This window comes from Emys orbicularis, chromosome 7, assembly GCF_028017835.1.
Source record: "Emys orbicularis isolate rEmyOrb1 chromosome 7, rEmyOrb1.hap1, whole genome shotgun sequence".
Lineage (NCBI taxonomy): Eukaryota > Metazoa > Chordata > Testudines > Emydidae > Emys > Emys orbicularis.
Genome location: NC_088689.1, coordinates 76,595,690 through 76,618,522, shown reverse-complemented (window position 1 = coordinate 76,618,522; position 22,833 = coordinate 76,595,690). Strand labels below are relative to the sequence as shown.

General features: G+C 41.8%; 1 protein-coding gene across 1 annotated transcript in view; it reads left to right on the top strand.

The window, feature by feature from the left end:
- The window catches only part of ANXA7 (annexin A7), a 48,818-nt gene extending 29,687 nt beyond the window's left edge, over nucleotides 1–19,131 (top strand). Inside the window, exons 6-13 of the mRNA XM_065408444.1 lie at nucleotides 1,995–2,097; nucleotides 2,404–2,498; nucleotides 7,634–7,747; nucleotides 9,828–9,998; nucleotides 12,671–12,841; nucleotides 13,015–13,090; nucleotides 16,631–16,743; nucleotides 18,705–19,131. Of these exons, the coding sequence (XP_065264516.1) occupies nucleotides 1,995–2,097; nucleotides 2,404–2,498; nucleotides 7,634–7,747; nucleotides 9,828–9,998; nucleotides 12,671–12,841; nucleotides 13,015–13,090; nucleotides 16,631–16,743; nucleotides 18,705–18,827 (966 nt within the window). The 3' untranslated portion in view covers nucleotides 18,828–19,131. The remainder of the gene's footprint in view (nucleotides 1–1,994; nucleotides 2,098–2,403; nucleotides 2,499–7,633; nucleotides 7,748–9,827; nucleotides 9,999–12,670; nucleotides 12,842–13,014; nucleotides 13,091–16,630; nucleotides 16,744–18,704) is intronic.
- Nucleotides 19,132–22,833: the final 3,702 nt, after the last annotated feature.

The window sequence follows — 22,833 nt, the reverse complement described above, 5'->3', positions numbered from 1 at the left end:
GCCAAAAGAAATCTGATGAGGTTCAACAAGGACAAGTGCAGAGTCCTGCACTTAGGACAGAAGAATCCCATGCAGTGCTACAGACTAGGGACCAAATGGCTAGGCAGCAGTTCTGCAGAAAAGGACCTAGGGGTTACAGTGGATGAGAAGCTGGATATGAGTCAACAGTGTGCCCTTGTTGCCAAGAAGGCTAGCGGCATTTTGGACTGTATAAGTAGGGGCATTGCCAGCAGATCAAGAGATGTGATCATTCCCCTCTATTCGACATTGGTGAGGCCTCATCTGAAGTACTGTGTCCAGTTTTGGGCCCCACATTACAAGAAGGATGTGGAAAAATTGGAAAGAGTCCAGCAGAGGCAACAAAAATGATTAGGGGGCTGGAGCAAATGCCTTATGAGGAGAGGCTGAGGGAACTGGGATTGTTTAGTCTGCAGAAGAGAAGAATGAGGGGGGATTTGATAGCTGCTTTCAACTACCTGAAAGGGGGTTCCAAAGAGGATGGATCTAGACTGTTCTCAGTGGTACCAGATGACAGAACAAGGAGTAATGGTCTCAAGTTGCAGTGGGGGAGGTTTAGGTTGGATATTAGGAAAAACTTTTTCACTAGGAGGGTGGTGGAGCACTGGAATGGGTTACCTAGGGAGGTGGTGGAATCTCCTTCCTTAGAGGTTTTTAAGGTCAGGCTGGACAAAGCCCTGGCTGGGATGATTTAGTTGGGGATTGGTCCTGCTTTGAGAAGGGGGTAGGACTAGATGACCTCCTGAGGTCCCTTCCAACCCTGATATTCTATGCTTACAATTTACTGTAAAAGTGTGAAGCTTCCTGACAAAATGTCCAACTCCTTTCAAAAATACTGACTATACAATACGCTAACTTTGTATTCTTTGAAAGAGAGGCTAATTATGATAAATGGTGCCGGGTAACGATCAAGACACCTAGTGATCCATGCTAGTAAAGAACCCAAGTCCACCTATAGGATTGGTTTGCTCTTTACATTTTACATGCAGTACTAAGGAAACTGCAAGGGTTTCTATGGTGTTACTGCCAATGTACCTTAGCTGTTATAAAGGAATAACCTCAGCATATATAGCCCTGCATGCATGCTACCTGAAAATAGGGCATCTGTTTCGGTTACATGGAACAGTGCCCTACTATAAAACAGTATTTATTTCAGAGTAGCAGCCGTGTTAGTCTGTATCCGCAAAAAGAACAGGAGTACTTGAGGCACCTTAGATCTTGTGCAGGGGCAGCATGTGCGGGGACTGCACAGCATGGAGCACAGCTCTGTTTGGACTACCAGTGTGCTTTGGGACAGATTGGAGTGGGCCAGGGAAGAACTGGAACAGGGGTAGTGGATCCACCATTTTGTGGATTGAATGGTGGTTAACGTGGCCAGAGAAGGGAATCAGAAGCTGTAGCAGATGCAATGTGCTCTGAGAGGAGGATTCCTTTCTATCAAGCCCCTGCAGAATCCCCAGTGCACAGGCCAGCTACTTAGGCACTGTACTTGTGAAAGTATCTGCCCTCCGGTGGCTTGCTTTTGGAAACTCTGTCTATGCAAAAAGGAGAGTTACAGTCTTCTTTAACCCACACAGCAGCTTTCTTCAGTATTCTGCATGTGGTCTGTTTGGAAAGCCCACTGATTTCAGTGAAAGTGCTACATCCAGAATGCTCCCTAGAGATCAGCAACATGTATTGGAAAGAACAGTTCTGTCCTAAATGGTCACTGAGTTTGCGTCCAGAATACATCCTCAGCAATGCAACTGCGCAAAACAGTGTTAATTTGGCATTAGTGGATCAAGACTGTTCATTGCGATAAAATGCCTTCCTAACTCTGTTAAGAGGTTGTTCCTCTCCCAAGAAGTGTGTGGTAAAACTTAGACAAGTTCCTTGCGTCTCTCTCTGAAATATTAACTGTAAAGTTTAACACTACATTAAATTGGTACTTTGCATTGTGTAAATTGGCTGGTAATGCATAACTCGTTCATTCTTAGCCTGCAGCAATGACTCAAAGTACCCAGGGCACAATTCGAGCTGCGCCCAACTTTGATGCTGGGAGGGATGCAGAAATACTGCGCAAGGCTATGAAGGGATTTGGTAAGACAAGATCTTTATTTAGTGATTACTACAGAGTTTATGTTTATTAGCCAAAAAGTTAAAGACATTTTTCTTTTCTTCTGATTGTATAGATCTTGGGTAAAAAGTTTTCAGACTCCTAATTCTCAGTTGGTGCTTTTGAAAACTGTACCCTTTAAGCATATATATTGGCCAACATTTTTTATTTTAATAAATGTATGTATAAAAATATGCACTGTATTTGTTAAAACTCTAAAATTGTAAAATGAACAGTTTTGGAGGATTATGTTTATATTTCTTGTAAAAAATTGCCTTTTTATTTCCTAGGAACGGATGAGCAGGCTATCATTAATGTTGTGTCCAATCGCTCCAGCGATCAAAGGCAAAAAATCAAGGCAGCTTTCAAGACTATGTATGGCAAGGTATGTTCATTGGTTACTCTTCTAACCAATAAACAAATTAGCAGTGATACAGTAACACTAGCAAACTTGGTTGTCTGTAATGGTATTTTAGTCCCAAGTAGAGTGCACCTGATTTTTGTTTTTAAAATTTCTGTGTATACTTAGCTACATTCCTTGTTCTACCAGTAGCTCCAGGAACTTCAGTACAGCCCTGACAATTGGCGGGATTTCTTCAAGCAGTGTCTTTCCATGACCAAACATTGTTTCCTTTATTTTTATTAATTATTTGAAGGGCAGAACATAATGAAATTCAAACTATACCTAGGTGGAAGACATCAGAAATACTTTGGCAGGTAATATTAACATATGGGATGGGATCTTGATTAATTGGAAAGACACTCTGAAACCAATGATACAAAATTCAACAAGAATCAATGTAAAGTGTTGAATGAAAGACAAACTATTTACATGCAGTTAGAGAGACTGGGGTCTAAACCCTAAAGTCCTTACTCAGGCAAAACGGCTATTGAAGTACATAGAGTTTTGCCAGAAATACAAACTTCAGGAATTGACCATGGAGGATAACCTACTATAGGTGGAACAGGATCTGAGTTATACACGGTAATTTATGGTACACCTCTACCCCGATATAACGCTGTCCTTGGGAGCCAAAAAATCTTACTGCGTTATAGGTGAAACCGCGTTATATCAAACTTGCTTTGATCCACCGGAGTGCGCAGCCCTGCCCCCTCTCCCCCCCCCCCCGGAGTGCTGCTTTACCGCATTATATCCGAATTCGTGTTTTATCGGGTTGCGTTATATCGGGGTAAAGGTGTATAAGCAAACTCTGTAAAACTGTTACACTCAAACAAGTGTTAGACTATGTTCATTTCAACTTTAAGATGAGTACACCAAGTGAAGTAATTCAACTTCACTTGGTTTACTCATATTAAAGTTGAAACAAACATAGTCTACACTCTAAGCAGCACTGAGTAAGCCTCATTGGAGAACTATGGTTAGATTTAGATAACATATTTTAAAAGAAAATTTGAGCTCTGAGGACAGGAAATGAAATAAAATAATAAAACATTTAGTTTGTGACTAACCTTTGCACTGTGTCCTGATTATAAGACCAGTCTGATACAGTTGTGGTAGTGCACCTTGTCACTGAACAAGTGGTAAATACGCATTATCTATATAGTAAACTCTGTTCTCTCCATTTTGCACACTCCTGGCAGCTAATTTGTTCGTCATGACCCATCTTCTTTCAGTTCCAAGAAACAGGGTGCAAAGTTTCCATATCTGCTTTGGTGGAGTTGGCCTTTTCTGGTGATCAAAAAAGTTTAGACATTCTTGCCACTTTCTCTGATTTTTGCACCCAAAAAAGGAAGTGTGGGGCTTGAAATGAGGAATTCTTCAGGAGTCTGTTGAGAACTCACTTAGCTACCGTGCTGCATCTCATGACACTTAACTCCATAATATTATTTTAGTGATAGTGTCTCAGGGGAAAGATGAGAACAAAAGCTTTGGGGGATGGCGGGGAAAAAGAAACTACCCTGGAAATTTTGAAAAGAGTTTAGATCCTAAAAATGGGCAAGTATTGTAACTGCTAAAATATTACCTTTATGCCAATGTCTCTCAGGAAAATCTAGCCAGAAATATTATTGCTTGAAATATTTGTAATTTAAAAATAGGGCAAGAATATCCATGTTATATCTATAAAAATGTTCCTTTTAAATAACTTCTGTGCTCTGGCAGTGCCTAGAAGCCACAACCAAGACTGAAACCCTGTTGTGCCTAGGTCCTGTAGCTACACCAAGTGAGAAACTTGCCCTCCTCCCCCACCAGAATTGAGACTCGAAAAAGAGTGGGGGAGAAGCTAGCAGTATGGAGAGGACTTTGAAAAGATTAGCTCTCCTGGTTCATGTTGCTATGCCACTCTGAGAGAAAGGAAGGAGATCTGTCTTCATTTTTGTTAATTGCCCTCAAGTCTGGTGGTGGGGAGTTCCCTAGGTATGGGTCTGTCACATGACTGCTAAGTATCATGCTTTGTCAGCAACAGCATCCCTGTTGATCACAATTTGGAGGCAGGTGTTGCAGCAGAGTAGTCTAGGCCTCCTCTAGTTTCTAGGCCTCCGTGCACAGAAAACTTTAAAAGACGACATGCCCAGGAAAAGAAAATTGGGTCAGTGCCCTTTTTTGTCTTTTGATATATAAAGAAGGCCCAAATGAGTTTTTCCTTAAAATCAAATACATGTTTTCTACATGTCTTATGGTTGAGATTAAGATTTTATCTACCCTGTTTTTCCTAAAAGATTCTATGGGCAGTTGGAGAATTAGAACAATTATGACCCCACAGCTGTCAATGAGTGAAACCTAATTAATTCAACGAGGAGTCCGGTGGCACCTTAAAGACTAACAGATTTATTTGGGCATAAGCTTTCGTGGGTAAAAAACCCACTTATTCAGATGCATCTGTTAGTCTTTAAGGTGCCACCGGTATCCTCATTCTTTTTGTGGATACAGACTAACATGGCTACCCCTCTGATACTAATTAATTCAGGAGGGGAAATTAGTTGTATTCAGTATGTTTAAAACTTTGTGCTCTGTTAGAAATAGAAGAAAGTATCTTTGTTAAAGATAAAACACCCTTCAGTTAAGGATTGAGAGCTTTTATAACCCTCCCTGGAGACACAATCAGAATCAGGGATGGTCAGACATGACATTTCTAAAGATAAGGCAAGCAAGGAGTCAAAACAAAAATGATGTTCAGACACATGACTTCAAGATTTCTTTATACACCAAAAAGAAGTCCAAAAGAGCGCAAACCAATTACCCATCTACCTCTACGCCCCATTTGTAGGTCTCATAGTTAAAGATTAGCACCAAGACCTTGAAGCAGTTCTGATATTGGGGAGCTAGGGTAGAGTATCAGTGTGATGTACTTGTCTGTCTCTCTCAATTAGTGGGATGGACTATGCAGTCTTCAACACAGCCTTCACCTTCAGATGCAAGGAGACAGCACTGGTTCAGCAGTGACAGGAATTCTACAGACTGACCTACCTAGCTTATTGTCTGTCTTCTCAAAATGGAAAAGCAGCACTGGTTCAGATATATACGGAAGGCAGATAGATGACCATGTATATTTCAATAACTTACCAGTCATTAAGTGAATAGCTGAGGATGGGTGCTGTAGATGGAACCTGAATAGCTACAGAAGGAAGCTTTTTTGTTTTTATTGAAATACCAAAGGAAATGTGGATGTTTCAGTGTGTATCAAGGATGTTTCACTCATTTGCCAGGAAGCTAACATGCTCTTGAACTTCCCTTTTGCTATAGTAATTAACCCATTCATCCTGCCACACCAGAAAACTAGAATGACCATGGTGCTTTCCAGCTGTGAGAGGGCAGTTAGTATATTTTATTTAATGTTCTTTCACTACAATACTGTGTCCCAAAGGGTAAAAACCATGTAGTGGTTGAAATCTAACATTAGGAGACCTAAGCCCTGAGGTAAGTGGGGAAGTGGGATACCGGGAGGAAACACAAGGAGGAGGGTGCAACAGGGGAGGCCTCCTGATTCATACTGAGAAAGTAGGGCAATCGGCTAGTTATCTTAGGTGCCTGTACACGAACGCAAGAAGCCTGGGAAATAAACAGGAAGAATTGGAAGTTCTGGCACAGTCAAGGAACTATGATGTGATTGGAATAACAGACACTTGGTGGGGTAACTCACATGACTGGAGCACTGTCATGGATGGGTATAAACTGTTCCAGAGAGCTGGCTGTATTTTAAAGAAGCCTTATTGAGGGTGCAGGAACAAACCATCCCAATGTGCAGAAAGAATAGCAAATATGGCAGGCGACCAGTTTGGCTTAACAGAGAAATCTTCAGTGAGCTTAAACACAAAAACAAAGCTTACAAGATGTGAAAACTTGGACAGATGACTAGGGAGGAGTATAAAAATATTGCTTGAACATGCAGGGTTGTAATCAGGAAGGCCAAAGCGCAATTGGAGTTGCAGCTAGCAAGGGATGTGAAGGGTAACAAGAAGGGTTTCTACAGGTATGTTAGCAACAAGAAGGTGGTCAGGGAAAGTGTGGGACCCTTACTGATTGGGGGAGGCAACCTAGTGACAGATGATGTGGAAAAAGCTGAAGTACTCAATGCTTTTTTTGCCTTAGTCTTCACAGACAAGGTCAGCTCCAAGACTGCTGCACTGCGCAGCACAGTATGGGGAGTAGGTGAGCAGCCCTCAGTAGTGAAAGAACAGGTTAAGGACTATTTAGAAAAGCTGGACATGCACAAGTCCATGGGACCGGATGCAATGCATCCGAGGGTGCTGTGGGAGTTGGCTGATGTGATTGCCGAACAATTGGCCATTGTCTTTGAAAACTCGTGGCAAACAGGGGAGGTCCTGGACGATTGGAAAAAGGCAAATATAGTGCCCATCTTTAAAAAAGGGAAGAAGGAGAATCCGGGGAACTACAGACCGGTCAGCCTCACCTCAGTCCCTGAAAAATCATGGAGCAGGTCCTCAAGGAATCCATTTTGAAGCACTTGGAGGAAAGGAAGGTGATCAGAACAGTCAATATGAATTTACCAAGGGCAAGTCATGCCTGACCAACCTGATTGCCTTCTATGATGAGATATTTGGCTCTGTGGATATGGGGAAAGTGGTGGACGTGATATACCTTGACTCGCTTATTTTTAGTACATAATCAAAATATACAGTTAGAGTTTGGCCAAAAGCTGAACCTCTAATCCAAACCCCTTTTGAATTTTGTGGGAGGAGGGCTTATGTTTGAATTCTGGATCTAAAATTCAAATGGGCCTATTTTCTGGTTCTCTCAGAAACAGCGGATGCCACAACCTTTTCATTAGCTAAAATAATGGAAATCTTGAAAAATCAACTAATCTCGTGAGACTTCTGCCTTTTTGGTCTGAAATCTTGCATAGACTGCTCAGTAGTTTACAGCAGTCTAATAAACAGTATTAATGCCTAGAGTGATCATCTGAACCCTAACCCCAGCCTATAACCTCCAGCAAATCTGAAGATCTGGATACTGCCTCTTCAGCCCCTTCCTAATTAGCACACTGTTCATGTACTACGTATTTGTATTCTAACCTCATACTTATTTTTGTAACTGGACAGGATTTAATTAAAGATCTGAAATCTGAACTAAGTGGAAACATGGAAGAACTGATATTAGCCTTGTTCATGCCACCTACCTATTATGATGCCTGGAGTTTACGTCATGCAATGAAGGTATAATTTTATCATGAATAAAACACTAAATTAGACACCTCCTATGTTACGGGACATGACAGTTTTGCAGTTTTAGTAATTTCTGACAAGTCCCAAATCTTTCAGACAGTTCTGAGTTTAGAGTCCTTGTAGGCCAGTAGAAAATCATAGTGGTGGAAACATTTCGAGCCTGTGGGTTTTGGAGGAGATTTAAGTAACATTTCTATCAGCATCCAAGTTCCTGTATTTATAGTTTCTAGCCTTCTAAACAGATTACCATTTAGCCTCAGCTGCAGAAACTGTATCTTTCTCCAAGTGATTTCCCAAAGAACGTAAAAATGCTTTGTCATCTTTGAGAAATTCCATTTTTAACTCAAGTGAGCTGGTAGTAATAGTAGTAGTAATAATAATAAAAGTTAATATGTTAATGCTGTTTCCCCTCTAGCTCCACTACATTGGCTAGCACAGGGGTCGGCAACCTGCGGCACGCGTGCCAAAGGTGGCACGCGGGGTGATTTTTAGTGGCACACTGCTGCCAGCGGGGTCCCGGCCACCGACCCCTCTCAGCCCGCGGCCAGCCTGGATTACGGAACCCCAGATCAGCAGCGGGATGAGCCGCTCAGCCCGCAGCCGGTCTGGGGTCCCGGCCGCCGTCCCCTTGCCAGCCGGGGTCCCGGCCGCCGGCCCCGCTCAGCCCGCTGCCAGCCTGGATGGACGGAACCGGTCTGGCATGCGAAACCTTTTACTGGCACGCAAAACTTTAAATTAATGAAGACTTGACACACCACTTCCCAAAGGTTGCCGACCCCTGGGCTAGCACATTGTGGGCACTACTGGAAACTAGAACCCACATAGCCCAGCTATGAGTGAACAGTGGGTTGGCAGAAATCATTAAGTACATCATGTCTAAGAATGAATGGTAAAAATGTCAATTGTGTATATATAAAATGTTTTATACTGATGAGGTTTCAAAAGCTACAAATTTCTACAGAACATGGAGTACGATTCAATAAGACCTCCTTTAGGGCAGGTGTAAGAGACATCCTTGACTTACTCTTATTTATTCTACAGCAGGGCCTACATATTCCAGTTAGATCAGACCCCATCCCCTCCATTGTGATAAGCTCCCTAAAAACAATAGGAGATGGCCCCTGCCCTGAAGAGCTTACAGTCTTTTTTTTTTTTTTTTGAAAGGCAGAAGGATTATAAGGGTAACCGTGACAGGAAGGTCTGGTGCAGCACAATTTGCTGTATGATTTTTTTTGGTATATATTAAAAAGGGGCATATTAATGAAGCTCCCACTTATGCCAGATATAGGAGGAGAGGCTAAATTTGGATGGAGAACTACTTGTAAACTGAGCAGAATAGGACCCAGATACACCTTCTGTCTCTAATACTGCTTTGATAAGTCATTACTTTGTTTCAAACTGCGTATTAGAAGGGAATTGTTAGTTTGCAATATAAAATAAGGTAGTCAAATTTTAGGACAAAAGTAACGGGATTAATCTGCAGCAAGGGGAAATTTAGGTTAGATATTAAGAAAAACCTTCCAACTTTAAGGATAGTTAAGCACTGGAATAGGCTTCTAAGGGAGGATGTGGAATCCCATCATTGGAGGGTTTTAAGAACAGATTAGACAAACAATTGTCAGGGTGGTATAGGTTTACTTGGTCCTGCCTCAGCACAGGGGGATGGGACTAGATTACGTCTCAAGGTCCCTTGCAGCCCTACATTTTTATGTTTAAGTATCTTTATTTCCTTTCTAAAATTTTCCTTTTCTCTAACTGGCTATGCCTCGGCTCATTGTTCATGCCCTGTTAGTAGTTTCTCAACGCTCCTAACTCAACAGTTGTCTAAAAAACAAAATAAAACAAATCCAACCCCATACCTTACATTTTGAGTAATGAGATCAGAGAGGATTTAGAATCCTCAGAAAGGAGGGACAGATGCTGCTCTTACAATTTAGATAATATTAAAAGAGTTTCAAAATGTAATAAATGACTGATTGTAACAGTTGGTTTTATAGTGTCACAGAAAATTGTGAAGAAGAAGGGTAAGTGTGCTTTGTTGCAGCAATACTTTCTCTTTCTCTGCCTATAGGGAGCTGGCACTCAGGAGAGAGTGTTGATTGAGATTCTTTGTACAAGGACGAACCAGGAAATTCGAGACATAGTCAGGACTTACAAAACAGAATTTGGAAGAGACATTGAACAGGATATCAGAGCAGATACCTCAGGACACTTTGAACGATTACTTGTATCTATGTGCCAGGTGAGCCGTAGGGCATTTTTTTTGACAATGGTGAGTTTGTTGGTAAACCAAAGGTGTAAGGACCCCTTGCTGCATACATTTCATGCATTTATTACAGAACAGATTGGTGAGTGGAGTTATAGCTCCCTATCAGATGCTTACAGTAAACGAACACCGTTTTTAAAAAAAGTCACCTGTTTTTATAGCTTGAAGAAGAGTATGATTGAGAGATCATCAAAATGTGTATGCCTAATCAGAGCCAGCTTCTGTAAGACGTTATGTGGCACTGGTCTATGTCTTTATAGCAGAATGACAACATACGGTCTCGTCCTGTCTACCTAGGAATCCCTACTGAGTTGAGTGACCCAGTTACAGCACTGTAGCCACCCCAAAAAACGCATTTAAATCACAGTTTGGCCTTGCAGTCTAGATGGGAACACATCATGGTGTAACAGTGCTCCAGAACTATGCTGGAGCCCAGGGACTTTTACCATCATTCAAGAACGTGGTTCCAGGAGGAACCATGGTTTAACACATAGTGGGAATCAACTGCTGAAACCTGAGTCCCAGAAACCTGTCTCCTAACAGAATAGATGTCTTAATATATAGAAGACTTGAGAGAATCCATGGGAGTATGCTAAGCAGGACATTCAGCTCAAAACTCACTTCCCCTCTTTTAGTTCCCCGCTCGTCTTTCCCTTCTCAGATCAAACTGTTCTATGCAGATAGTGCAGCTACCCTTGAACTCAGCTGGATCATGGAGCCTGCCTATAGTATGTCATGTATGTATGGGACTGTTATACCGTGCAGTTTTTCAGTGTTGTTAGCCTCAATATCCTATAAAAATAGATTTTAAACATGGTGAAGCACAAGTTATAAAATCTGGCATGCATCTGACCCCCCAATTGGCTGTAAACCAGGAGCCATGTTCTGTGGTAGCTTGTACTCTGAGCAGAGCTGCATTTTGTGGGAATTGAAAATGTGCGGAATGCATTCCCCCATTTGGTTGATGAAAGTGATGTTTCCCTTGTTTCATTTGTAGTTCCATAAAGTCTTAGATACTCTGATATCCTTCCCCACCTCTTCTGACTGTAAATGCCTTTCTTTCTGAGCCTAGCCATTTTACAGTTACTTAAACTTCCATGACATTTCTACTTCGATGTTCTCTCAAGAGTATCAACCCTTGAGAGCTGTGGCATTAATTACCACAAATATTTTCTGGGGATTTTTATTGCCTGCCTCTGTAAAGTCAAAAAGGCAAATTCCAGAGAAGCTTGCACCGATGAAATTTTATTATTCTGATGACAAGTATCAGAGGGGTAGCCGTGTTAGTCTGGATCTGTAAAAAGCAACAGAGAGTCCTGTGGCACCGGACTCTCTGTTATTATTTTGATATATCCAACACATTATGATAGCTAGTGGTCATCTGCACATTATATAACTTATATAGATGTTAGTTCATTTAAGGCATAAAAAAGTAGTTTGGAAAGAGCATCTTCAGAAATTACCTTTCCCTGGTACCACCACCACACTGTCTAAAATTAGATATTAATGTATGTCCTGTTGGTGCTAAAGTAAGCATCTTCTGTAGAAAATCTACCCTCAGATCTTTTCTCAGTCAGTCATTATGCTTCAGAGTCAACACCATACTTCGAAGAATGGGATCAGATCGTGCCTTTTATTGCTATTGTTTCAGGCTGCGTGCGTACTCAGTAAAACAGTGCATTAGTTCACTTTTGGAAGGTTCTTTGCAACCAGTAGAGCTAGAAACAAAAAAATTAAGTGAAAATTTAGCCCTTGTTTTCTGCTTAATTTAAGTATCAAGAAGCCACAGGGGCTAAAAACATGAGATAATTTCAACTTACAGAGCTGTTGATCCAGATGATTTAAGGTTTTTAAGTTGTGCTCTGCAGAGTAAGAGTTTCAGGCCATCTTTCTATGTTCAGCTTACAAGAAATCACTATAAATGGAAAGGCATGTTTTCAAACTGCTACTTAAAAGCACAGGTGTTAAGTTGATGAGGCAGGAAACTGACAACAGACTACGTATGTCTGTCCATAAGAGGCAGCTAGAAGGCATTTAATACCTACTTCCTTTCAGGATACAGTGAGTATATCTTGTCTTCCATTTCTAATAACTGAAGAGCCTGAAGTACTCTTGAATTCAGAATTCCAATATGTCGTAGCCTTGCTCCTTTTCAAAGAATTATTGTAGAACAGTCATGAGCTCACTATCTGAGTGGACAGAGATTTGTAGCACTTTCCATGCATCACAATATGCATAATACTTGGTACTTCTATAGGACTTTTCATCTGAGGATCTCAAAGCACTTTACAAATAATTAAGGCTCTCTCCTCAGCAGCAAAGGTGAATAAAAGTAAGAGTTATTCTCATTTTACAAAGGAGTACAAAAAAGATTCAGGGGTCACACAGCATGTCAGTGGCAGAGCTGGGTGATAGGCTTGGAGTTCTGACTCCTAGTCCCCTCATTTAACTGGTGCACAATCCAATCCTGCCTCCAAAAACAAGTGAGGCTTATTGGGAAACAGCTGTCATAAGAGTCCTTTACCAATTCTAGTTTACTGTTTAATTTTCCAGTTTGAAGATGACAACCATTTGGCAAGGCTGTAAGATGTGTTAAGGAGCAGAAAATGTTGTATTACTGATTGAGCAGCTAATGTCTTCACTTGCAGGGCAATCGGGATGAGAATCAATCAGTGAACTACCAAAAAGCTCAGGAAGATGCTCAGCGCCTCTACCAAGCTGGTGAAGGGAAACTTGGAACTGACGAGTCTTGCTTTAACATGATTCTGGCAACTAGAAGTTTCCCCCAGCTAAAAGCTACAGTTGAAACATATTCTAAGGTAGAAATTTTTCTATTAAAGATTATGAACTAAGTTCAGCCCTGGGGTAAAAACAGGTGAAACGCCATTAACTTCAAATGAGTTTGGTCTGCATATGCCAGGACTGAATTTGGCTCCATTCCCACACGTTTAAAAAAACAAACCCTCCTAATCCCTTTAACTTTTATGTGCAGATTGCCAATCGTGATCTGTTAAGCAGCATTGGCCGGGAGTTTTCTGGAAATGTAGAAGATGGCTTGAAGACTATCGGTAAGAGACTTTTTTCTTTTTTTTAAAGAGGGTATTTATGACTAATTGGAGAGGTAAAGCTAGTAGGGCTGTCAATTAATCACAGTTAATACATGCAATTAATGCAAAACAAATGAACTAGATTTAAAAAGTCACGATTAATCACACAATAATAGAATACCAGTTTAAATGTATTATAAATATTTTTGGATGTTTTTCTACATTTTCAAATATATCGATTTCAATTACAATATAGAATATGAACTGTACAGTGCTCACTTTATATTACTTCTTGTTCAGCCAATTGCTAAGGCAAACAAGTTTGTTTATATTTATGGGAGATAATGCTGCCTGCTTTTTATTTACAATGTCACCTGAAAGTGAGAACAGGCATTCGCATGGCACTGTTGTAGCCAGCGTTGCAAGGTATTTACATGCCAGATATGCTAAACATTTGTATGCCCCTTCATGCTTTGACTTCTAGGCTCTAAAGTTTTACATTGTTTTGTTTTTGAATGGAGTTATATTAAAAAAAAATAAAAATAATTCTACATTTGTAAGTTGAACTTTCATAGTAAAGAGAATGCACTATAGTACACCTCTACCTCGATATAACGCTGTCCTCGGGAGCCAAAAAATCTTACTGTGTTATAGGTGAAACCGTGTTATATCAAACTTGCTTTGCTCCACCGGAGTGCGCAGCCCCGCCCCCCCGGAGCACTGCTTTACCACGTTATATCCGGTCGCGTTATATCGGGGTAGAGGTGTACTTGTATGAGGTGAACTGAAAAATACTATTGTTTTTTTACAGTGCAATTATTTGTAAACAAAATAAAGTGAGCAGTGTGCACTTAGTATTCTGTGTTGCAATTGAAATCAATATATTTGAAAATGTAGAAAAATATTAAAATATATTTATAATACATTTAAATTGGTATTCTATTATTTAACAGTGGGATTAAAACTGCAATTAATCATAACTATTTTTTTATTCTCCCGATTATTTTTTTAATCGTTTGACAGCCCTAAAAGCTAGATAAGAGACTATCCAACTCAGCAATCTATGAATTGTCATAAGTGTTTTGAAACTACTTGACCTATTCGCTTTCTATATTATTACCCCCAGAACTTGCCAAAATAGAAGTATTCTAAGTCCTGACTAAAAGTTGAACTTTTATTTTGATTATAATTCAAGTACAGTGAGCTCAATTTGAAACAAGCTGGCTTTCTCCAAACTAAATCCAATTAAGGCATATTTAACTCTTCAGTTCCCCTCATTCTGAATTAACTTTGTATCTTCATCGAACAGGTTTACTGAGCGTTGTGATACAAATTAACATTAAGTACAATGTTCAGATCTACTCTAAAAAAATTTTCTTAACAGAAGAGTAAAGAGTTTTCAAGAGCAGGTGTCAGAGTGGTAGCCGCGTTAGTCTGTATCAGCAAAAACAACGAGGAGTCCTTGTGGCACCTTAGAGACTAACGAATTTATTTGGGCATAAGCTTTCATGGGCTAGAACCCACTTCATCAGATGCATGAAGTGAGTATTTTCACACTTGCTTCTTATCAAACTGTCTGTACTGAGCCATCTTAATTATCACTTCAAAAGTTTTTAAGACAACTCCCACCTGTTCATGCTCTCTGTATGTGTGTGTATATATATCTCCTCAATATATGGTTCACTCTATATGCATCCGAAGAAGTGGGTTGTAGCCCACGAAAGCTTATGCTCTAATAAATTTGTTAGTCTCTAAGGTGCCACAAGTACTCCTGTTATTTTTGAGCTACAATAAAAATCTTAATTTAAGCATCACAAGTTCTATAGAAAATTGGAGCAAAAGTTTTTCAAAGGTTTCCTGTCATCTGATTAATTTCTTATTCTCACTGTTCAGAAAGCTAATGGACCAGGATTAGGGCCCTACCAAATTCAGGGTCCATTTTGGTGAATTTCACAGTAATAGGATTTTAAAATTAGTCAATTTCAAGGTAACTATGGGGGTCCTGACCCCAAAGGGGTTGTGTGTGAGGGGGGGAGGGTCACATGGGTATTGTAGGAGTGTTGTGGGATTGCCACCCTTACTTCTGTGCTGCTGCTGGCAGGGGCACTGCCTTCAGAGCTGGGCAGCTGGAGAACAGTGGCTGCTGACCAGGCACCAACTCTAAAGCCAGCGCCACTGCCAGGAGCAGTACAGAAGTGAGGGTCACAGGGTAGAGGGGGTGGGTTTATACATCTGGGTTTTCCCAGCAGCCTCCCACCTGGCTCAGTTGTCCCAGCCAGCAGCCACAGAGCTTTCTGCAGTCGGGGGAGGTTCCAAGAGGTGGGTCTGAACCGGCTCTGGGCGTAGCCCCTGCAGAGGAAGAAGAGGATGTCATGTCCCGTCCCTCCCCTCCCCAGCCTGGGCCGGGACTAGCAATGGGAGCCCGGCCCACGGTAGGAGTCCCTGCGTGGGGTGCCCCCAGCCCTGCCCCTCCTCTTCAACAGCCAGATTTCATAGTCTGTGACATATTTTTCTTGGCTGTGAATTTGGTAGGGCCCTAATCGTGGTCGATTTGAAAGAGTAACCATTAGCATCATTTATAATTAAGGGATTCCTGAAGTTTAGAAAACCCCTAACTACGAGAGCTTAATAATAAAAACAGTTTATGTCCTGACTCTCTGCCTCTTAACAGTATATTGTAGAATCCATTCTTACTCTTAGGACACCACCCTACATAGGTGGTTGATACATTCTTCAACCATCCTTGATGTTTGTGCCACAAGATTGCTATGCAGAGCCCTTCTAAGCTCTGCCCCATTTGAAGCACTGTAAAAAGATCAATGCTTGTTGAGAGAACTTTTTTTCTTGAAATAGATTGTGACCTATTAATTAGCATTCTTATAATGTGATGTGGAAACCTATCCAATAGGAACTGAACAGAGACAAGTTTCACAGCCAGTGGATGGTGATAATTTTCAATTGGTACTTATGCTGTTGGAATTCTAGCTAAGAAGCTAGAGGTAAAAATCTTTGAATCCCAGTACCAATCACCCACCGGACAGATTTGTTTTTTAAAATGAAGTGTCCCCTTACATGATTTTTGTTATTGAATTAAGGCTTCTCTACTTGTCAAAAATGCTGTCTTCATGGCTGAAATGAGTTATATAATGATGTGGCCAACTAGCAATGGTGGGACTACTAACCTGTGTTCGAAGCTGTGTAAAAAGGTATCCACGCTTAGTGAAGCTTAAACACTTCTTGTGGCTATGAAATTATTTTACCAGTGACAATAAGGCCTAAGCTGAAAGATTCAGTAACAAAATAGTCACATTTCCAAACCTCAAAGAAATGTGACGAGATGCACAGAATAGAATTTAGCCAACACAAAAAAAATTGCTGAACTGTGACCAGCATGGGTCTGGCATGAGGAAGAATCACAAAGCAATAAGTGGAACTGTTTCAAAATACCATGTATACCATCTCCTAGATCAACTATTCACATGGTTGTATTTGGCAGAATTAAATAGTGACTGCTGCAGTATGCATTATTTGAAATAACCCAGTAACTACACTTTCTTGTAGTGCAATGTGCTCTAAATCGTCCGGCCTTTTTTGCTGAGAGACTTCACCATTCCATGAAAGGAGCTGGCACAGATGATTCTACACTTGTCAGAATTATAGTCACTCGCAGTGAGGTAAGAATCTTCCTCTTCCTTTCCAAAAAATGAGGAGGAAGCAGGAGTTTAAAAATTTTGGATGTACACCGCAGATGTAGTGAAAAATCAATGTACCCTAACCAGTTTTGCTCTCCTTCTCACCTATATGGAGCGGTCAGAATTAGTCTATGCAAATATAGTTCTTACTCTGAGAATCAGCTGAACAAATTCACTTGCAAATATTCACAAAGCAGTCTATGAAAGTAGATTTCAGCCTGTTCACAAGATATTCACCCAGGCTAGGTGCCGTTAACCTCCTGGAATCCATGGGTCCGTTTGCTATAAAGTTAGCAGCCAGGGAGCTGTTTTCTTCAATTAGTCTTCATTAACAGTGAAAGGGGACGAAAGAATGGTCTGAATATTTGGTAAGGAACCACTCCAGCTAGCAATTACCATATCCTTTGACAGGGAATTGCTGCTCCATCCAGGGAAGAGAGAATATTTGAGTTCTAGGATCCTATAGAACTGCAGGGCTGAGCCTTTTCCTTCTCCTGGGGGGCATTCTGTGCCAAAATATTAAAAATTCTGAACACAGCATATTAAAATTCTATAAATTTTGTCAAAACAACACTACATAATCATGCCAGTTTCAATTATTTTGGTAATTTATTTCAAAATACCTGTCTGACAGTAACAATACACACAATACAATATAAAAATTCCCCTAGGAGTAGAAAATTAAAGAAACCCCTATGACAACCCAGTTCCTGTTTCTCTGCCCCACCCACACAGCCCAGCCGGGAGGCCAGACACCCACAACCCCTCTCCCTAGAGCCAGCCACTGTGCCCACCCAAGCCTCCTCTCCCCCATACCACAGAGCCCAGGGATCCAGAGGGAGAAACAGCCTGATGCTGGGAACTGGGCTTGCAGGGAGATTCCTACGCTCCGCTGCCTCCTTACTTCAAGGCATGCTGGGAACTGCAGCTGCTGGAGTTCCCTCTCCCTCGCCTTGTCTTCTATTTGTGAGCTGGGCTCTGCCAGGTCCAGTGACCCCTATTGGCGGCCAGCAGCACTGCAGCCTATTTCTGTGGGGCAAAGGAAATTCTGTGCACACAATGTTCACTTCTGCAAAATTCTGCATTGCGCACTGGTGCAGAATTCCCCTAGTACTTTTCCATTTATCATCAGTTTACCACTTCTATGTAAGTTCTTAGAAGTTTGGTTGGAGGAAATGATTGAGCTTGCTCATTTTCTTTTGTTGGTGGCTGCCTCCTTCCTCCTCATGGTTTCAAATATGGACTGTAGTTAAGGAGCTTACCTCACTGTTTCTGAATTTTACATTCCAAAGCAGAGGCTTCCCTACTTGTGGGGGTGGAGCTGGCACTCATGTGAGATGAGATGCTTTTTGATTCCTGTTATTTTTGTCTTTTGGAGAGGATTCTCCCTATCAGGAACCCCAGGCTGGCTGTTGAGATGTGGTGGGTTAACCCTGCATGTCTCATCCATTGATATGTAATTAGAGAGGAAAAGTAGGAGTATTTCACAGTAAGACTCTGCTGCTTCTTGCTTTTTCAAAGTGACTTACCGATCTAGAAGCAGTGGGAAGGGACCCTGGTGTGCTTTTCCTGTTGAAGTGGACTGGAGAATTTGAAGAGAGGGCCTTTCAGTCTGTTTGCTCCCAGAGGCCGAAGCAGCCTTCTTCACCCATTTACAGAAGTATTGGCAATGGCAAGACTCCAAAGTGTCATCTAACCTCACAACCTCTGGGAGGGTCAGGAGGCTGGGTGCAGCTTTGACAGATCCTGAGAGGGTGTCATGCATAGAGACCATCTCTTTCCTTTTTGCTTGCATTGTCTGGGCTGCTATGGGGTACAGGGAATGAATGGATGTTTTGTCTGGGTTCACTGCAAGTGGACTCTTACCCTACTACTGAATTATCCCATACTGGACACAGATTGATTGTTGAGTGTTTTATGCTTATCTTTTTCTTTTGACACAGATTGATCTTGTACAGATCATGCAGCTGTTCACGCAGATGTACCAGAAGACTTTGGCTACAATGATATCAAGTGACACAAGTGGTGACTACAGGAAGTTGCTGCTGGCAATCGTTGGTCAATAGAAAAGATTTACATTTTAACAAAGTGAAGGACATGTAACGAGCTTATTAGGGAGACAAATAACTAGCCTTGCATGTAACAAAGAATGATTTTCAATATTGCATAACCAAATATGCCTTCTTAATTATGAATGATTTAAGAGTTTTTATTTTGCACATATAGTTGCCTTCATTTAGAGCACATTTATACTTTACTATCTAAAAATAAGATGTATCTACTGTCATTTACCTGAAGTGTCAGTGTCATTTTTGACCCACAGAAAATACTACTGAGATGCCACATTAAATTACTTCCTTCAAACAGCCATTATAGTACAAGTCATTTCTCAGCAAAGATTCTGCAGCCCTTGCTCATCTGAGTAGTTCCACTGACTTCAATGGCACTTCTTGAAAGGTCTGGAGGGATTAAACCCTTTCATTAAAACAGTCCTGAGACACTTGTCTCAACAGAATCTTTAGTACTAAATTGCTTAGCCAATTATTCAAAAGAGCAACATAGCTGATCTCAACACCACCTTGACATTTTAGGTTTCAGAGTGGTAGCCGTGTTGGTCTGTATCAGCAAAAAGAACAGGAGTACTTGTGGCACCTTAGAGACTAACAAATTTATTTGAGCATAAGCTTTCATGGGCTAAAATCCACTTCATCAGATGCATGCAGTGGAAAATACAGTAGGAAGATATATATACACAGAGGACATGAAAAAATGCGTGTTGCCATACTAACTATAACGAGAGTAATCAGTTAAGGTGGGCTATTATCAGCAGGAGAAAAAAAACTTTTGTAGTGATAATCAGGATGGCCCATTTCCAACAGTTGACAAGAAGGTGTGAGTAACAGTAGCATGGGGAAATAGGCTTGAATAAAGACTGGGAGTGGATGAGTCATTACACAAAGTAAAACCTAATTTAATGGTGTCCAGTTTGCAAATTAATTCCAATTCTGCAGTTTCTCGTTGGAGTCTGTTTCTGAAGTTTTTTTGTTGGAGTATTGCAACTTTGAGGTCTGTAATTGTGTGACCAGGGAGATTGAAGTGTCCTCCGACTGGTTTTTGAATGTTATAATTCTTGATGTCTGATTTGTGTCCATTTATTCTTTTGCATAGAGACTGTCCGGTTTGGCCAATGTACATGGCAGAGGGGCATTGCTGGCACATGATGGCATATATCACCTTGGTAGATGTGCAGGTAAACGAGCCTCTGATAGTGTGGCTGATGTGATTAGGTCCTATGATGGTATCCCCTGAATAGATATGTGGACAGAGTTGGTAACAGGCTTTGTTGCAAGGATAGGTTCCTGAGTTAGTGTTTTTGTTGTGTGGTTGCTGGTGAATATTTGCTTCAGGTTGGGGGCTGTCTGTAAGTGAGGACTGGCCTGTCTCCCAAGATCTGTGAGAGTGAGGATCGTCCTTCAAGATAGGTTGTAGATTCTTGATGATGCACTGGAGAGGTTTTAGTTGGGGGCTGAAGGTGACTGCTAGTGGCGTTCTGTTACATTTTAGGGTGACAAAACACAGTGCATCATAACCCCTCCTAAAACCAATAGAAGTCTATACAAATTAAAACAAGGCTAGGATAGATTCATAGATTCTAGGACTGGAAGGGACCTCGAGAGGTCATCGAGTCCAGTCCCCTGACCTCATGGGAGGACCAAATACTGTCTAGACCATCCCTGATAGACATTTATCTAACCTACTCTTAAATATCTCCAGAGATGGAGATTCCACAACCTCCCTAGGCAGTTTATTCCAGTGTTTAACCACCCTGACAGTTAGGAACTTTTTCCTAATGTCCAACCTAAACCTCCCTTGCTGCAGTTTAAGCCCATTGCTTCTTGTTCTATCCTTAGAGGCTAAGGTGAACAAGTTTTCTCCCTCCTCCTTATGACACCCTTTTAGATACCTGAAAACTGCTATCATGTCCCCTTCTCAGTCTTCTCTTTTCCAAACTAAACAAACCCCATTCTTTCAGCCTTCCTTCATAGGTCATGTTCTCAAGACCTTTAATCATTCTTGTTGCTCTTCTCTGGACCCTCTCCAATTTCTCCACATCTTTCTTGAAATGCGGTGCCCAGAACTGGACACAACACTCCAGTTGAGGCCTAACCAGTGCAGAGTAGAGCGGAAGAATGACTGCTCATGTCTTGCTCACAACACACCTGTTAATGCATCCCAGAATCACATTTGCTTTTTTTGCAACAGCATCACACTGTTGACTCATATTTAACTTGTGGTCAACTATAACCCCTAGATCCCTTTCTGCCGTACTCCTTCCTAGACAGTCTCTTCCCATTCTGTATGTGTGAAACTGATTGTTCCTTCCTAGGAGAGGTGGGCTACTTCAGGTTATTTCTGTTACAGAACCAGTTTCCATGACAATGGTAAAAAAATATGACCTGATTGAGTCCAAGTATTAATGGTTTAAGTGTGTGCACAGCAAATATTGTAGAGTGGAAGTAATCAGAAATGGGCTAATATTGCTGGCCTGCCTGAATGAGTCATGATAGTGTTTGGCCTGGAATGACAAGTGCACTCTGTAACCTAATTTTATGGTGCCAAATGAAAAATAAAGGGACTTATTGATGAGATCTTCCCAAATCTAATTTACTCAGATGAATGAATGTTTATGTGGTAAATGACTAGACAGGCTATTTTAAAAAGCCATTATTGGGTAGCCTTAAACAAATGTAAAACACTGCAAGGGAATGTTTAAACTCAAAGCTGTGTACTAAAAGGCGAACTATACTTCCTTTTGCATGGCCAGACCCATGGAATGCTCAAAGTAGAATCATTAGCATAAATGGTAGGAAGAAAATCTGAAGTTCTTAGTAACATGGAAAAATGTTACGTGATTTAACTTGACAGTTCCCCTTAAAAGTGTGCAGACACCAACTAGTGGAAAAGGGTTCGCATGTGAGACTTTTTGGGAATCCTAGAGTTGGTCTACACTACAGCCATCCTCCCACCGATATAAGTGCCCTACTACACCACCACGAGAGACGTAAGGCTTATGGCAGTGTAGTTGGGGACAAGGCAGTGTTTGTGTAGACACTGTGTTCCTTACATCCGCTGTCTTGTCAATTTCATGTTTCCTGCCATGCAATTGACAAGAAAGCTTCACCCCTCCGCCCCCCTGGAGCTGGGGCGAGAAGTCCAGGGGGCGAGAAGCCTGAGGGGCCTCCTGCTTGCCAGGAGCTGGGCAGCCTTGACAATTTCATGGCTTGGGGAGCAGGCATGAGAAGCCCAGGCCAGCTTCCCCCTCACTCCTGGCAGAGAGACCAGGCTCTCAGCTCCCCACACTGCCTCTCTTAGGTGGGTGAAAGTGTTCCTGGTGAGGATGCACACCACCGCAGTATGTTGACCTAGGTTTCTTTGTAGACATACCCCTAGTTTAAGGTGGGTCAGTTACAGCCACCTGTTGCTGATGAATAAGCTGCTCCTGTATAACACATAAAACATTCAACTCCTTCTGAATTCAGTGGAGGCCAACAGTGCTCAACACCCTTGCAGGCTTGTGATTGCACCGATCCTGGTGCCACTGGTTTTGTCCTGGGTTTGTCCGACACAGCGAGAGAAGGCTGGTGGGATAGGGGCACCTGCATAATAGGTATGCCCCAGGTGTTCCAATAAGGCCATTGTATCGGCCACTAGCCTTGCTGCCAGGTCGGCATCGCCGCAGCAGATGCACTCTCCGGAGCACAATTGAACTGCTGTCTAGGCAAGGGGCTGAACTACTTCTCCAAGCCGGAGAAGTCCTCGTCCTCCGGTGACCAGGGCGGGGCCATCAAAGCCTGGGTCTGGCAGCTAACCATCTCCGCAGGTGACCGGTGCCAGGAACGGTCCGACCAGTGCTGGGAGCATGGAGAGTGGCACCGTGTTGGGGAGCATCCCTGAGGTCTCGGCAACAGTGACTGACGGTGCGACAACGACCGTTGCTGACTGTGGAGCGATCGTCTTTTTCCTGTCATGACCGTGAAGGGCGAGCTCCAGTGCAAAGGCGGAGACCGGAAG